The 16,684-nt window shown below is 36.1% G+C and overlaps 1 protein-coding gene across 1 annotated transcript in view; it reads left to right on the plus strand.

The window, feature by feature from the left end:
* The window catches only part of LOC108028868 (catenin alpha), a 47,667-nt gene that overhangs the window by 28,318 nt on the left and 2,665 nt on the right, over positions 1-16,684 (plus strand). The window contains exons 3-6 of the mRNA XM_044092748.2: positions 569-886; positions 3,702-3,905; positions 3,959-4,643; positions 7,913-8,064. Coding sequence (XP_043948683.1) covers positions 569-886; positions 3,702-3,905; positions 3,959-4,643; positions 7,913-8,064 — 1,359 coding nt within the window. The remainder of the gene's footprint in view (positions 1-568; positions 887-3,701; positions 3,906-3,958; positions 4,644-7,912; positions 8,065-16,684) is intronic.

Here is a 16,684-nt window from a genome sequence, read left to right on the forward strand (position 1 = left end):
GTAGAAACGGACGGACGTCTGTCCGTGACATGGCTAGATCTACTCGTCTAGTGACGCGGATCAAGAATATATATACTTTATGGGGTCAGAAACGTCTCTTTCACTGCGTTGCAAACTTCTGACTGAAATCATTATACGCTCTGCAAGGGTATAAAAATATCCTACTAACACATACAAACTTTAAGTATACAAATTTAATGTTTTGCGATAAGAACTTTTCGTGTATAAATTTGAAAACGTCTCTTTCCTTTTGCGTTTAAGTAACCCAACAAAAATGTTGTATTACCAAGTTCAGCTTTAAACTTTTTAATTCAGCAACTACGTTCAGAAGTAAGTATGTATATACATTACGTATACGTTATCAGAAAGTGTATTTGAATCGTTAGCAGAGTAACGGGTTTATAATAGTCGAGACACCCTAATATACCGTTTTCCTTTGTTTAAAATAAAATAGGTAAGTTAGTCTAGTAGTCTAATATTAAATTAAAATAATAAAATAATTAAAATAATTTAATATTTAATTAATTAAAATGGGTTATTAAAACACGTACTTTTTTTTCTTTGTCAGCAATTTGGTCGCAACGCTGGAGAACTTATAAAACAAGCAGCAAAACGTCAACAAGAACTTAAGGATCCCCAATTACGGGATGATTTAGCAGCTGCTCGTGCGATGCTTAAAAAACACTCTACCATGCTTTTAACCGCATCAAAAGTATATGTTCGCCATCCAGAACTCGATTTAGCAAAAGTAAATCGCGATTTTATTTTGAAACAAGTTTGTGATGCTGTGAATACCATCAGTGACGTTGCCCAAGGAAAGTCATCCCAACCGACAGATATTTACAGCGGAGCAGGAGAACTGGCTGCAGCTTTGGACGACTTTGACGTAAGAAAAAAAAAAAGATACACTTTTAGACTTGTATTCCAGACAATAGAAACTAATATCGGCAATCCGATGTTATACTCCCCTTTAAATCGTTCCTATCGTAGCAATGTTTATACAGAGCTTTCCGATTCCATCCCTTAGTACCTTTTTTGTCGGTGTATATTTTTATTTTAGCTTTGGTAAAAAGATACAGTTATTATTCCTATGTTCTATGCTCAACTCGAGACTAATTTCCAGGGTAATGGAAACTGAGAAAGTTTCTTGAACTATCAGGACACCTTTTAAATGATTGTGCCACATGCCGTTAATGAGACAATAGGCAATCGTGAATGACGAAGAATACTAAAACAAAAACACAAAAAAATAAAAACCTACTGTGATAGTCACAACGTTATGAGTGATTTATCAATCGAAAGGTAAAAGCAAAAACAAAAAGGATTCCATACAAAGACTTGAAAGTGGAAATATTTAGAACATGTGATCTGTTGAGGCCGGTCCGGTTGGAGATGGACTGGTTGGATTCTAACTTAAAATTACTTTGCAAAAGAAATATTTTATTTTTGACTTTAGTTCAACCACTTTTTCTCGAGAAAACCTGATCTTGTTGCTGTGCCGACAGTCCCGTGATCGCTTCCAAATGAATCGCTTTGCTCGCTAAGCAAATGAAATCTGCAACGTACGCATTATAGGAAGTGTAATCAACTCCAGTTGCTTCGAACGCCCGTTTAAGCGGATTGACACGGTGCGCTGGTAAATCTCCCATCAGTTGTCTTGATGGTGACGGACAGTGCTTGAAACACGTTACGCACTGTCGCAGAGTACTTTTTATTGCTTCTCCAGGGCGCTTTGTAGTGTTTAGAGGAAAATAGGCACGTCCTGCGTTCTGTCGCTCGTAAACTCTACGCTCTTCTTTGCAAAAACGACATCGGTGCTTTCGTGGCTAGGTACCCAATAGATTCACTCTGACTTTGTTCGTAATTAAATTTTTGGAAGTGACCGTTGACGACTGCATGGATATTATCGCCGCTTGGCTGTCCCCGAACAAGTTGACAAGTTTGAATATACTTCTCGTTAAACCATCTGCACAAGTGAAAACGAAGTCTGTTGTAATTCAAGTAACTGAATCGCTCGACATAGAATGTCTTATTTGATCACATCATGATGCAGAACGGTGTACGCGGATATTGAGAGTTGCCTTTAAGCGTTTATCGTAATGTGTTCCTCTTCTCTGCGTCCTACCGTTTTTTTCTGCTTCAGAATAAAGTACTCTTGAATAGTGCTGGCATACTGTTGGTTCCTTTCCAGGGCGATGCTATTTTCCTTGAACGCTGTGTGGGGTCAAACAATGTCTTTATAGGTAAGCGAATTAGATATTTCTCATTCGGTTGACGGATATGAGTTTGTTGAAAATGTTTACACCATGGAAACCTGATCCAATTCGAAAAATATCTGTACCATTTTGTTTAGGCTTGCCATCTTACAACGAATGGAGATTGAAGGAGTCTTGGCTGCTCCAGCTGGTCCAATAACTATCCAGCCCAGCTGTGTGTTGTGTGCAAATCGTTCTGCAACCGACCTTTTGCGTATGTCCGGAAGCATAAGTTGCGCTAAGTAGGTCACCGATAAGAAGGTCAATAGTGATGTCGGTGCTGTGCCTACACTGATTATGGGAAGTATTATTGGATGGGAGGCAACTGTGCTTAGGAGTTGCTTCAATGGTGCATTTTGTACAGAGCCTAAAGCATGCTGTCGTGATACTCCTGGAGTCAATGAGGAACTTTGTTGATCATTCGGAAAATGTATCAAAGTGTGGTTCCCTTGACCACATTACGATCAGTTTCGGTTGCTGCTGCATTGACTGAGGGAATGAGACGAACTAAGGCAATTGATGCATGCCGTCGAGTGGTCGACTAAAACCTTTCGCGCGAAACAATCCTTGGAAAGGAAGTTCGGGCACAGTCTTAAAACGTGATTCTGTTGGCAGAGCGTGCACCTGATGGATCCAAACAGAGTGCTGTGGAAGCTGTGTCCACTTACGGTAGAGTTTCCTGATGGTCTGGTTTCCTGGCGGTTGTTGGTCGATTGTTTAGATAGAGATCTAACTGGAACGGCTGGTTTCCTACTCTCAACTGGGTCGATGCTGACTAATCGATTGTGAAGAAACACCTCCAGCTTTGTGAAAGTGGGTATTTCCACGTTCTTGCCCAGGAAATGCTCCCGGGACTGTGCTGTGCTGATAGGCAGCTTTGTATGTAAGTGATGTACCAACCAACAATCACAGAAATCAATGGCAATGTGTAGTCGAATTTACTGATACATACATTTGCCAAGTTTTCCAAAATCCCGAGGTCCATTGTGATCTTCTTGGACAGTGGCTCGATTCCGTGCAGAGCCTTCATATTGTACATGAACTTCTGTAAAGGGTTGTTATATTGTTTTACCACAAGGTTCCATGTAGCTGAATAATGGGTGTCTGATACTTGTGCTGCGTCTGGAAACTTGGTTTCGTATTCATTGGCTAATAAATAATAAAAGTGGCTGTATGCTTGTTTAAAATTGCCTTTAACAGCATCCGCAAAATAGGGATGCTGTTAAATGAGCGCTTGATAATTTGTGTTTGCTTACAATTTTTTACTGCTATTAATTGTTAGCAAGAGGTGGCCGAAACGGGGAGAGTGGGTTTTTGGAAGGTGAAGAACCACCGCAGTCAACACTGACACCAATTCAACTCATGTATAGTGTAGATTTTGACTTTTTGCTTGCCAAAATTATTTCGTCATTTCATTTTAATATTTTTTTTTGTTTTACGCTGCAGGAGGGAATTATTATGGATCCTACGACTTATAGCGAGAAGCGTTCACGTCAATTGCTCGAGGAACGCTTGGAGAGTATTATTAGTGCAGCTGCACTAATGGCCGATGCTGACTGCACTAGAGACGAACGACGAGAAAGAATTGTGGCTGAATGCAATGCTGTTCGACAAGCTTTACAAGATCTGCTTTCTGAATATATGTCAAACGTAAGTATTAATTTGTATTATATAATGAAATGACTGAAATAGGTTATTTTTAGATGAGCCAAAAAGATAACAGCCCTGGACTCTCTCGAGCAATTGATCAAATGTGTCGAAAAACTCGGGACCTAAGAAGGCAATTACGAAAGGCTGTTGTTGATCATGTTTCGGACTCATTTTTAGAGACTACAACTCCTCTGCTAGATTTAATTGAAGCTGCCAAGATGGGCAATGAAAAAAAAGTTCGTGAAAAGGCTGAGATATTTACTAAGCACGCTGAAAAACTTGTTGAAGTAGCTAATCTAGTATGTAGCATGTCAAGCAATGAAGATGGTGTTAAAATGGTTCGATATGCTGCTGCACAGATCGAAAGCCTTTGCCCTCAAGTTATAAATGCTGCCTCTATATTGACCGTACGGCCAAATTCAAAAGTAGCTCAAGAAAATATGACTACTTATAGGCAGGCTTGGGAGGTGCAAGTTCGTATTTTAACCGAAGCAGTGGATGATATAACAACAATCGACGACTTTTTGGCAGTCTCTGAGAACCACATTCTTGAGGATGTAAATAAATGTGTAATGGCTTTACAAGTTGGTGATGCCACGGATTTGCGCGCTACAGCTGGGGCAATTCAAGGTCGTTCCTCGCGAGTTTGTAATGTTGTTGAAGCTGAAATGGATAATTATGAACCATGTATTTATACGAGACGAGTGCTAGAAGCTGTTAAAGTTCTTCGAGAGCAAGGTATTTATTAACTAAGGGCTCATTAGAGCAACCTTAATTTTAACTCGGAAAGCGAACAGAAATTATTATGGCAAGAACGTGTACCGCCTTTATAAATAGCAACATTGCAAAATATAAATAATCAATACAACATGAAATACCTCAAATGTACAAAAGAGTTTATTAGAATAGGATTAGAATAACGTTAATTTAACAGGAATTTATCTAGCCTTTTATAAGATTATCCATGAAAGTAGGGCCAAGAATAATTCTACAATTTACCAAAAAAGATAAATTAATCAATAGCAATCTACTCGAGTAAGAAGAATTTGTTTCTGTACGGACTCTATACTGTCAATGTGCACTGATGAGAATAACTCATAAACGTTTGCGTAGTTTAAATTTAAAATGTTGTAATGACACAACTCCTGGAATCAAGCAAAAATCAGAATAGGGTTGGCGTTAATATTTCTAAATCACTTTAAAAAAAATTTCGGTAATTACAGGACAAAAAAAATTTGCTCTTTTTTATGTATATATTAAATTTATTTAAGTAAGCAAGTAACGAGGAATAGGAGTACCAATTAGAACAGGGGGGGTTAATATAACGGGGAATTGATGAATTGCCGTGACTGCAGCTCGATCTGCAGGGGCTCACGATTGAGTGAAGACTGACTTGAGTCTAACGAGATCGCCGCGCGATAGAATGCAGTCGCATACAACACTCTCTTTAACTGATTGGGTTAGGCCAAGAAAAAGAGCTATAAGTAGATTGGATTCAGTAAATAAATCGTGAATTTCCGGATCCGTAGATGCCTTAATCGTACAGACATTAAAAAGTTATTAAACTGCCTCGGATTGTATGGTACTTTTTATAGAAGAATGCCAAGGAGGCCTGTATAACTTTGGAGAAAGATTATTAGGAACGCATTCATTAAGGGGGGTAAAGTATTACTTTTTTTTTCTTTTTTTTTTAATTGAATGCATATTTGAAGAATATTATAATATTGCAGCTATATGATATAGTCGTCCGATTTTGATAAAATTTAATTCGAAAATCAGAACTAAATAAAAAATGTTTTTTTCCAAGCTTAGAAGGTATTATGTTTAAAAAACACCGAAGATATAATTTTTTCCTCGATAGTTCCTATGGGAGCAATAAGATATAGTTGTCCGATCCGGATGGTTCCGACTTATATACTACCTGCAATAGAAAGAAGACTTTTGGGAAAGTTTCAGCCCGATAGCTTTAAAACTGAGAGACTAGTTTGCGTAGAAACGGACAGACAGACAACTATTTATTATATATCTTATAGCTCCCATAGGAACAATCGGAAAATTAGTGATAAAATAATATTGAAAAACTATATATTGGTGTTTTTTTAACATATATCCTCCTACGCTTGGAAATAACGTTTTTTTTTTTTTAATTTCGAATTAAATTTTATTAAAATAGCTGCCATAGGAACGATCGGAAAATTAGTCGGAAAACATGAAATAAAACTCATTCTTTGGCGTTTTTTAACATATAACCTCCGCCGCTTAGAAATAACATTGTTTAATTATTTCTGAATTTCGAAAAAAATTTTATTAAAATCGGACGACTGTATCATAAAGCTGTTGAGGAACGATCGGATAATTGGTGGGAAATAAAATGATACAAATTATATATATTATTATATATATATATATATTATTATATATATATATATATATATTATTATCTTATAATATTGGGAATATAAATTATTATATTTTTAAGAATTCCGAATTAAATTTAATAAAATTATTGATTGTTTTTTACAACTGCAAGGGTATACAAACTTCGGCTTGACGAAGTTAATTTCCTTTCTTCTTCGAATTCAATTTATTAAAAATCGGACTACTCTAACACATAGATGTCTTAAAAATGGTCTGAAAGAAAATAATGAAATAATTTTGCAACAATCCTTAAAAATTGCACATGGTGATACTAAATTTGATTATTTCTTATACCTGCAAGGGTATAAAAACTTCGGCTTGCCGAAGTTAACTTTCTCTGACAATGACAAATTAGCAGATTTTTTCCCAATAAATTGTGTGTTTCACTTTAAAACCTTCAAATAAAATTGGAATTTCACAAGAAAAAAAACTGAAACGCTTAAATGAGGTAAATAATTATCTAACAAATGAATTTGGATTTTTATACCCTTTACCTTTAGAGTAATAGGGTATACTAGATTCGTCGGAAAGTATGTAACAGGCAGAAGAAAGCGTTTCCGTGAAGGAAGCGTGATCAGGATCACTAGCCGATCGATCTAAAAGCTAGAACAGCCAAACTTGGCATGCAGATTCCTGGGCTTCCTGCGCAGCGCAAGTTTGTTTCAGTTTCACTCTAACGCCCACAAACGATTAAACGCTTTAATCTGTCTGCCGCCCACATAACATCTAATGAAATAGCCAGTAGGTGGCGCCCTAAAATATAGCTTTGCTGCTCATAAAAATGTGCCACGCCCACTCTAACGCCATACAAACAGTTTAAACGCTTAAATCTTTCTGCCGCCCACATAACACCTACTGAAATAGACGGTAGCTGGCTCCGTGATGTGTAGCTTTGCTGCTCCATTTCCCTTTTTCACAAATACATGTCTTTTGTCTTATTGTTTGACGTTACCCCCTTCAAAAAAGAAGTTTAGGACACAATAAAATAGTTTCGCAGCTCTTTCAAAATGTGCCCAATTATATTGGTAAATCATGTTGTTGAGTTTTTTATAGTCACATTTACGAAAGCATGTAATTTACGAAAGCATGCATGTATCAACACCTGAAAACCAGCTTAAATATATAAAAAGAAATACCAAGTTGTCTTAGATTAGTATATTTAAAATAAAATTTACAAACAATCATTTACGGACCCTTCTTTATAGGGTCGGAAACGAAACGAAATGCTACATATTTTTCTGGAATTCTATATACTTTATATACTTGGTACCGAAGTCATACTTTGAGAAATAATATATCTTGAAAATCCTATTATTTATTTGTTTAGTTGTATAGTACTAATTAAATAGGATAAAACGTTATAAACTAAATTTGCTGCTATTCCTTATGCCCCTCTCTGTTTATAGGGTGTAGAACATACTAATAATGTGCAGTACGCTGTGCAAGTGAAAAACTGAATGTAATTGTATTTTGTGCCGACCGCTTATTTAAACAATTTCTACGTTGCTCTGCAAAGATGGCATCCCAATTGATACATTTTAAATTTAATTAAACTTAAAATAATCATTATTAATTTTGTTTCTTTTAAGTTATGATGAAATTTGATCAACGGGTGGGGGCAGCAGTTGCAGCACTTGGAAATAGCACCAGTAAAGATGTCGATGAAAATGATTTTATTGATGCTTCCCGCTTGGTGTACGATGGAGTCCGAGAAATTCGTCGAGCCGTTTTAATGAACCGAGTAAGTAACATTTTTGTAAAACCGTGCCGAATTCAAAAAAATTAAAATTATTAAAATCGTATTTGTGTCGTAAAAGTTAACATCAAAAATTTTTTATGTTAATTTTGAGTGCGACAATAGTTCAGCTCGTCAAGATGCAATATTTTATATAAGTCGTTTTTTTTTATAACAAAATGTGTGATTACTGTTTGGTATGTTCTTAAACTTTTAAAGTATATTAAAACAAAAATATAAAGGATTTTAATTTAGATTATCGGTTTTCATTTTTAACTGTTGAGAAGCTTAATAATAAATCTTAATTTTGTTCTATATTTAGTTTCTAAGCTTCCCTAAAAATACTCGTATTATTTTTAAAGACTATTCAAATATCAATTTTACCGAATACCGTGTTTTAAATAGTCAAAAATAAATAATATAAAATAATTGAACCCACCGAAAATCATAATGAACATAAAAATTGCTTCAGCTTAAACCATTTTAAAGTCGACGGTTAATTTTATATTTTTACTTCAAACGAAGACGACCGGACAAAATCCGTGCCGCTTGTTTGCAAATCAAAGTAAAAATGTGAATAAATGTGACAACTCGGCCGGTGTAAGCTTCAAAAACATAGCGACAAATAAGAAAATTGCCTCTCATACGCGACGACTCTCTTAGATAGTAATTGCTGTGTTGGGGGATACGTGCCTTTAGGACCCTTTTCGGCAGTAAGCAGCTAGGCAAAAGCTCTTGACTTGACAACTTGACGACTCTCGATATTCCATCTACTCTAAGGATCACGGTAACCTTTTGCCAACTTTGGCCAACTTAACGAGAGCAGATTTCAAGAGCAAGCACATCGATGTCATCTCAATGATTGAAAGCAACGGGCGTTAGTTAATGACTGCAATAATGCGGCAAATAAGAATGTTAAACGACATATATTAGAGATGAAACGCTAAAGGGCACAAATTCTAATTGCACAGCCTTTGTTTTAAAACAAATAACTACGCAAATATAAGATTTAAAAACTTTTCGGAAACATCTAATGAACTTGTAACCGTTTTCCTTCTGCTAATCGTCCGTATTGAATTTTTTGCTCGTGTAAGGGCAGTATTGAAGTTTGAGTTACTGATGTTTTCCCGACGCGCAGAATTCCAAATTTATTGAAAAATGAATTAAGCGAGGATATAAAACTGTACATAGGTACACTTTCAGATTTTAAATGCACACTTAAAATGCACTGTTTGAACCGAGATAAACTGTTTTGTGTAGCTCTATACGTGGGTAAGATGCATATACACTACTGTCCTCCAAAAAAAAGTCTGACCCGAAGATAAGGCTGCTCCCAACAGAATATTTTTAGGATTCAACTTAAATGGAATGTGTATCCACTAAAATTCTGCCTTTAGCTTCTTGAAAAAAGAATGAAATAATTTTTTTTATCACTGAAGTCAGCAACAGTCCCTAAAAATGTCATATGGTGTTACTAAAGTTGATTATATCTTATAACTGCAAGGGTATACAAACTTCGGCTTGTTGAAGTTAACTTTCTTTCTTGTTACATCAAATTTTGTGATAAAAATATATTATAGAATCTACTAAATAAATAAACTTTCTTATGCGGAATTGTTTATAAGAATTTGGATGATTCCAAGACCCTAAAATATAGTATGGATAAGTACAAAAAAATGCAATGCTCAGGCAGTGTTAGATGTTGCCTTTTTTGTTGATTAATAACTCTAAAGCGTAACATGCAACAACAGTTTTATGTATGTCAGAAGTTAAAAGTTACCACCAACTAATGTTTCTTATATTATTAATATGTTTAACGTCGTCTAGGACTCGTTTCAGGTCTGTAAAATAACGTTTTGGGACAAACTCACAAAAAAGTACAATTTTAATGTTGAGAAGTATCCTAAAACCTTGTTTTGCTTATTACTTTTGAACAGAGCATCTGATTTTGACAGTTGAGGTGCCATTCGATTCGTGGTCTTTCTCACAGACCAATTAATTTTCTTAAAGTCTTGGTATGCAAGATTGATATTTCTATTAATATATCACTTGTAGAGTTACAGTTCTTCGTGTATATATAATAGTCGCCTTCATACTTTTTTGTAATTATGTGTAAATTGCGCGTTTTATTCCAAGACCTTTTTTATTCAACAAGGTTACCAACCTTTCTTCTTCTGATCTTCTTTAAGTGTTAGATTGGTATTTATGTATTATTAAGTGTCTAGTATTGTTTAGTAATTTTATAATGATCATTGCTTGCCGACCTTTTGGCGGTAATTTATTAGGAAAAATCAGCTGTGCTTTCGATAGTCGGATCTTAAAATGGCCAAACAATATTAAATGTGTTCAGACTTTTCTAGTAAAATTAACACGCACATAACCGGAAGGAGAAATTACATATCTTCCCTCAGTTATATGTTATAGACACCGTTGTTGTTGTTGTTGCATGGGCCACCCTGCCTGCGATCACATTTTCAAAAAAAACATTATTATTTTTTATGATCCCTTATACAAATGTCTTAAAAACCTAGGACAGCACTGAGTTCAATATGACGAATTTAGTTGCTGTACATTATAATATTTATTTCTTAAAATATAAGAGGTACAAGAAACATAAAATTTCTATAAATAAAAGTGACATTTAATTTATGACTACACGCGGAACATCTAATGCAATAATGACTAAACGAAAAGCTATTGCAAGCCTTTTAAGCGGCCAGCTGTGCTTTGGAAAACGAAAAAAGTTTTGTTGTAAAGCTGTGCCGAAGCTACCGAGCGCACCGCAACCGAGCGGCGTCAGACGAGTCTAAACTAAAACAAGAGAGAACTCTATAGTCGAGTGTCTCAACTATTAGATACCCGTTACTCAAATAACAAACTTTTAAATAATCTGCCTTCATGTATGTTTTTCGCCGCTCGAATTAGCTCCCGATTATTATATTAAAATCAGTACTAAGGGAACACCACGAGGAGGCCGTTGCTTTGCATCGGGGTCTTTCAAACCAAAATACAATTTGGAAACCTACAAGTTGACTTGAGTTGTCAAACTTTAAAAAAGTTTCCTTACGGAAGGCATAATTATTTACATTACGAAATAAATTTAAATATATATTACTTATTTTACTTACTACAGCATACTTAATAGTAATATAACAGGTTAGCCGCGTAATATGTCCTCTCTTAGCGCTGGCAGCGCCGTTGGTCTCATTTTTAGGCTCTGCTTTTGTTTCAGCTAACGCCAAAAATTTGAGATTAAAACATAAAATAGACTAACAACACTTATATGTATATTTGCTAATGGCAAACACAATTCAGTCAAAGTTTAATAATATTATGGGCGTGGCACCCCCGCATGCCAAGTCTGCCTGTTCTAGCTCTTATAGTTTCCGAGATCGCAGCGTTCATACGGACTGACAGACGGACATGGCTAGATCGACTCGGCTAGTCATCCTGATCAAGAATATATATACTTTATGGGGTCGGAAACGCTTCCTTATACCTGTTACATACTTTCCGACGAACAGGCCCTCAAACATTATGTTTTCGACTTTAAGGTGTTTTTGCTTTTGTTTTGGCATAGAGACTTACATGCTTTCTACCGATTCCCGATGAAAGCGCTCCCAGTAGAGTTTCGCTGTAAATCTGTTTGGGGAGAAAATTAAAGGTCTAAGGACCGACTTTGCCATGCCGCACAAACTATAACCTTAACACAAAAAAGTTCGACAACTTATTCTTTTTGCATTTGCCTAAGCTGGACGACTGTCTCTTAAGTTACCAAAAAGAAAAATGATTTTCAAAAATACTGGCTTTTAGCCTTTTCAAAGGATCATTAAAAAATACAATTTCCCGCGGTTAACGGCTGATGCCTAGCTACTTTTTCGGGACATTTTTCCCGAATCACTTTTATAAATATCTTTGCGGTAGCCACAAGCGCCTATTACAATTCCCCCCGCTAAAATCAAACTGGGGGTTGTAGCCTTATTGCGCATGCTCTAGCCTTATAAACTGGGTCCGAATTTTCCATAGCAGGCAGACCAGCTCGTTTTACATAGCAGGCTACTTCTTTGAGAATTTTTATGGCGTACGAAAGTAGATAAACTAAAAGTGAATCATTCAAAAAAACATCATTCAAAAAAACAAAAATTTCGTGCCGCATCTGTGGTGGCAACAATTTGTGTCGCATTGAAAAGTCCAAACGGCATCGCTTTGAATTGGTTCCAGGGTCTTCCAGGAGCAGTGAGTGCAGTTGTATCCCTTGATCATCTAGTGGGAACTGCAAGCAGGCGTCTTTTAAGTCAAAACTACAAAACCAAACTATTATACATTCACTCTTCGGCAGCCCGCTAAGAATTCCCCTAATCTGGGGTAGCGGATACGTATTCTTTTCGGTCACCGCAGACACAAAAAAAATTTCCTTAGCTTTTGCACAATCACTAAAGGTCATGAACAGGCACTTACGAATTCCACGTTGACTCCTAGCATCAACATTCGATCTACCTTAGCAGTTATTAATTTCTCCATGGCGGGCGAAACAGGATAATGCCTTTGCTTCACAGGCTTGACATTGCCTACGTCATGGCATGAGTGATAAAATTTCTTTTTCACAAGCCTTTTTGGAATTGAATCCAACAGACCCTTTACTAGTTGTCCCATCAGCTGCACAGCTACAAAAAGACGTGGATCAGATTTTTGAGCATTAATTTCTTTTATGTGTCTCTACATCTGCTTCATTTTTGATCGAATGTTTTAATCTTTATTATGCTTCGAGAATCCAGACGAATCACCAGACGATCTTCTGTTTTTAAAATATCACATGTTTCCGTCTCTGAATCGTAAGCTTTTAGATCTGAATCTGCATCGTTTCATACAAAATCTAGAAAGTCTGAGGGTATAACTCCATTTTCTAATCTTGCGACTCTGTGTGAGCAGGGTTCTGAGCACAGAGAGCATTCTTTTTGTGTTGCTGCATCTGCGTGCTCCCGTGCAGTTTTTTTTTTCAAACATTTACTGCAATTCATTTTATTTACGTTTGCTGAGCCGCATCCATTTTAAAAGACACTCCTCGGCTGCTTGCACTGTAGATATCGGTGACCTCCTTGACGGCAGTTCCATCCCTAGTTGATCCTCAACGTCAACTTCACTATCAGGTATCTGTCCGGCGTCTCTTGTAAACCGCATTCTTTTGCCGTACCCATGGGTGAATTGTTTTCTCTGTTTTATGAGTTCTTCTGTCGCCTGAGACGCGCACAGTTTCAGATTATGTTTCTGACTGACTTGTGGTTTCTCCAAAAAAATTAATCGGCCTTCCCTTTGATTAAGGAGCTTATATTGCGGCACATGACCTCAATGTTTCCCTCTAACATCTGGTTTTATCCGATAAATGAAATTAACTATGGATAAACCTGTATAAGGAAAAGGAAACTTCAAGCATTTAGAATATGACCCACCTTATCGGGTTTTTGTGATAAGTCAGAAACTCCACTTCCAACGCTTCTGCCCATCGAATCTTCTCTTCATCTTTGCGAAATATCATCGCGCCAAATATGCACTTGCATATCCTGATACTGGTTTGATCCTTGTGTATCAGGGCCAATATTTAGACGTTGAAAGCAGTTCTGGACATTTTTCTCTATTAATTAACCGATTTATCCGTCAAGGTGGTGAAGATTCTGTTGAACTGATCTAGACCAATAAAATTAGCCATATTTCGGATAAGATAGTGGATGTACCCGGGATTTTCATTTCCGGACGTGAATGTAAGTGGCTTTGGGATCTTGTGTTCAATCCGATCGACGAACTTCTTTCTATCAGCTTGCTTATTATACAAGGTGAGTTCCAAAGTAAACAGGACTTAAAAAAAAAAGACATTAAATAGTTTTTTTCAGCAATCAATCAAAATTAGTCTCCTTCTGCTTTAATAAAGTGTTTTGCCCGGACCAAAAGTGTGTTAGTGTTTTAGCTCATTGCCCAGTATGGCCGCCAGTATGCCGGTTCAAGCCTTTTGAATGGCTTCTACGTCTGTATAATCCTTTCCTTTCATCGGCAAATGCAATTTTACGAAAATTCGGGAAGTGGTTGATGGTTAAAGTATTTTTTTTTGCCTCTCTCATGATGTCCTTCGAATGTTGAATTCTGAGCAACTTTTGGACGTCAGTCAATTTGTTCGGAACAAACCGTGCATACACCTTTTGTAAGCCCAAATGTTCGGTCAAAATGCGATAAATCGATGTTTTGGAGATGTTCAATTCTATTTCCATGAATTTCCATGATGATTTTGGCTGATTTTTTGTGAATTCACGCACAGTTTCGATGGAATTTTCGGTTTTCACGGATTTTGATTGGCCTAGTGGAGGTCCTGTTATTTGTTCTCAATTTATTTATAACAAATTCTTTAATTACTAAATCATCACTAAGCCAAAAGCTTTCAGAAAGTAAAACATTAAAAACATTACGCGGAGAAAATATTTTAAAAGACGATATCCTACGAGCGTATGAATATCGAAATTGTTATCTGCAATATCTTCGGACTGGAATTTTTCACGTATAAATTCCAAAACATCCTCAGATGTCGTATCTGGGGCGAATCTAGAAACAAATAATTACATCCTTTGTGGAACAACTGAAATTTTCTTACGCCCCCAACAGCTGAGGCTGAGAACCAGGAACGGTATATACTGTACTTATAGGTATGGTCGGCACAAAAAATGCTGCTACCAAGTTCGGATTTGAGGTAGTTTCCATAATCATATTAACGCCGGTTAAACTGGCTTTTTTGGGCTTAGAAGACTAGGTTAATAATATTTTATTATTAAACTGGGCGTAGACGGTATTGAACCCCTCATTGAGTTGTTTAAAAGCTTCTTAGATATTCAAGTTTGTCTCGAGTCTGCTTCATAAAGCCGCTCATCTCAACTACCATTTCCTTGAATGATCACATAAGACCAGAATTAAGATCAATAAAAACTCTGCCGGTAAATCCTGCACATTTAAACTTGAATCATCGAATCGCAGAGACAGCAAAAAAAAAATGGATCTTTGGCTGAAGACGCATGAGTACAATTTATCTTAAAACAGACAAAAGCCATTATAAGTTTAAAGCAATTATAATAAAATATGAAAAATACCTCAAAGTAAATTTGGCACTGGGAAAAAATTTAAAACCACAAAGGTACAAAACATAAAAAAAAAATAAGAGCGCGAGATCGCGATTTAGATCAAACAGTAGCACAGTTGGGTCATGTTGTTTTCTCCACAAAATGAGTTATTATACAAAGCTTGTGAAGCCTGCACGTGAGGGACGCCGCTTGGCCCATTCGAAGAAGATAGTCTATCATCCTTTTCAGTTTAACATGTTTTTGGCGAAAAGGGCACTCCTCTCCTAAAAAACACAAATTAACCAATTGCAATAAAATTTGTATAGAATTTGATTTAAAACTTTAAAACTGTAAAGCAATGTATGAAAATGGGGATTTATATCAAAATCAGTTAAAAACAAGAAAGGAAGTTAACTTCGGCAAGCTGAAATATACCCTTGCAGTTATAAGAAATAATGAACGTTAGCTGACCGTTTCTTTGACAGTTATATGTTAGAGTCGTTAGATTTTTATTAATTTTAATTCTAAATTCTAAAAAATATAAAAAATGATATTCCCAATATTATAAGATAATATGTCAAAAATTCTCAAAGCTAAATTTATTTCTCTTTATTTTCCCACCAATTTTCCGATCGTTCCTATGACAGCTCGATGATATAGTCGTCCGGTTTCGATAAAATTATATTCGAAATTCAGAAATAATTAAATAATGTTATTTCTAAGCGGTGGAGGTTATATGTTAAAAAACACCAAAGATAAAATTTTTTATAAGATATAGTTGTCCGATCCTGCCGATTTTGACTTATATACTACCTGCGACTTTTTGGAAAGTTTCAGCCCGATAGCTTTAAAACTGAGAGACTAGTTTGCATAGAAAAGCACGGACATGGCTAGATTGACTCGTCTAGTGATGCTGATTATGAATACATTTACTTTGCACTAACGATAAAGGACTATAGTTATGCGATTTGCAGATTATTAATTAATTAATTAACTTCACGTTGATATCAGCAGGATATGTCGTTGATACGACTGCTTCGTAACCTTTAATGACCTCCAGAACGTCTCCATGCAGCGATCGCGCTCCTTGCTGACATTTACGACTGACTATATTTCCTTGTCGCTGACAGTATTTGACGTTGTTCTTTTGCAATTTGATACTCGCTGATTGGTTCAGCTACCAGCACTTGGTCCGCTGGTACCGTTAATCCTTATTCTCCTACTTCTTGTTTCCTCTGCACCAGGGTTCAAGTCAATAAACATATTTTTTGAACAAATTTTTGTTTTTAAATATTTTTTTTTTAAGTTATTTGGTCCCCCTCTCCGTGTTGATAATAAGATAATATATGTTTTAGTTTACTACAATATTGACACTTTTCAATTTTGCCGAATAAAAGATTACGCTACAAATCGGCAAACTTTTAAAAGTGCTTTTAGGGGCCTTACACTCGACGCCACTAACTAAATATCTCTCTTTTAGTAAAAGAGTGACACGGAATACATTTTGGCTAACAATCTAGTTTACGGCTTTC

The sequence above is a fragment of the Drosophila biarmipes genome, chromosome 3R (assembly GCF_025231255.1).
Source record: "Drosophila biarmipes strain raj3 chromosome 3R, RU_DBia_V1.1, whole genome shotgun sequence".
In the NCBI taxonomy this organism is placed as follows: domain Eukaryota; kingdom Metazoa; phylum Arthropoda; class Insecta; order Diptera; family Drosophilidae; genus Drosophila; species Drosophila biarmipes.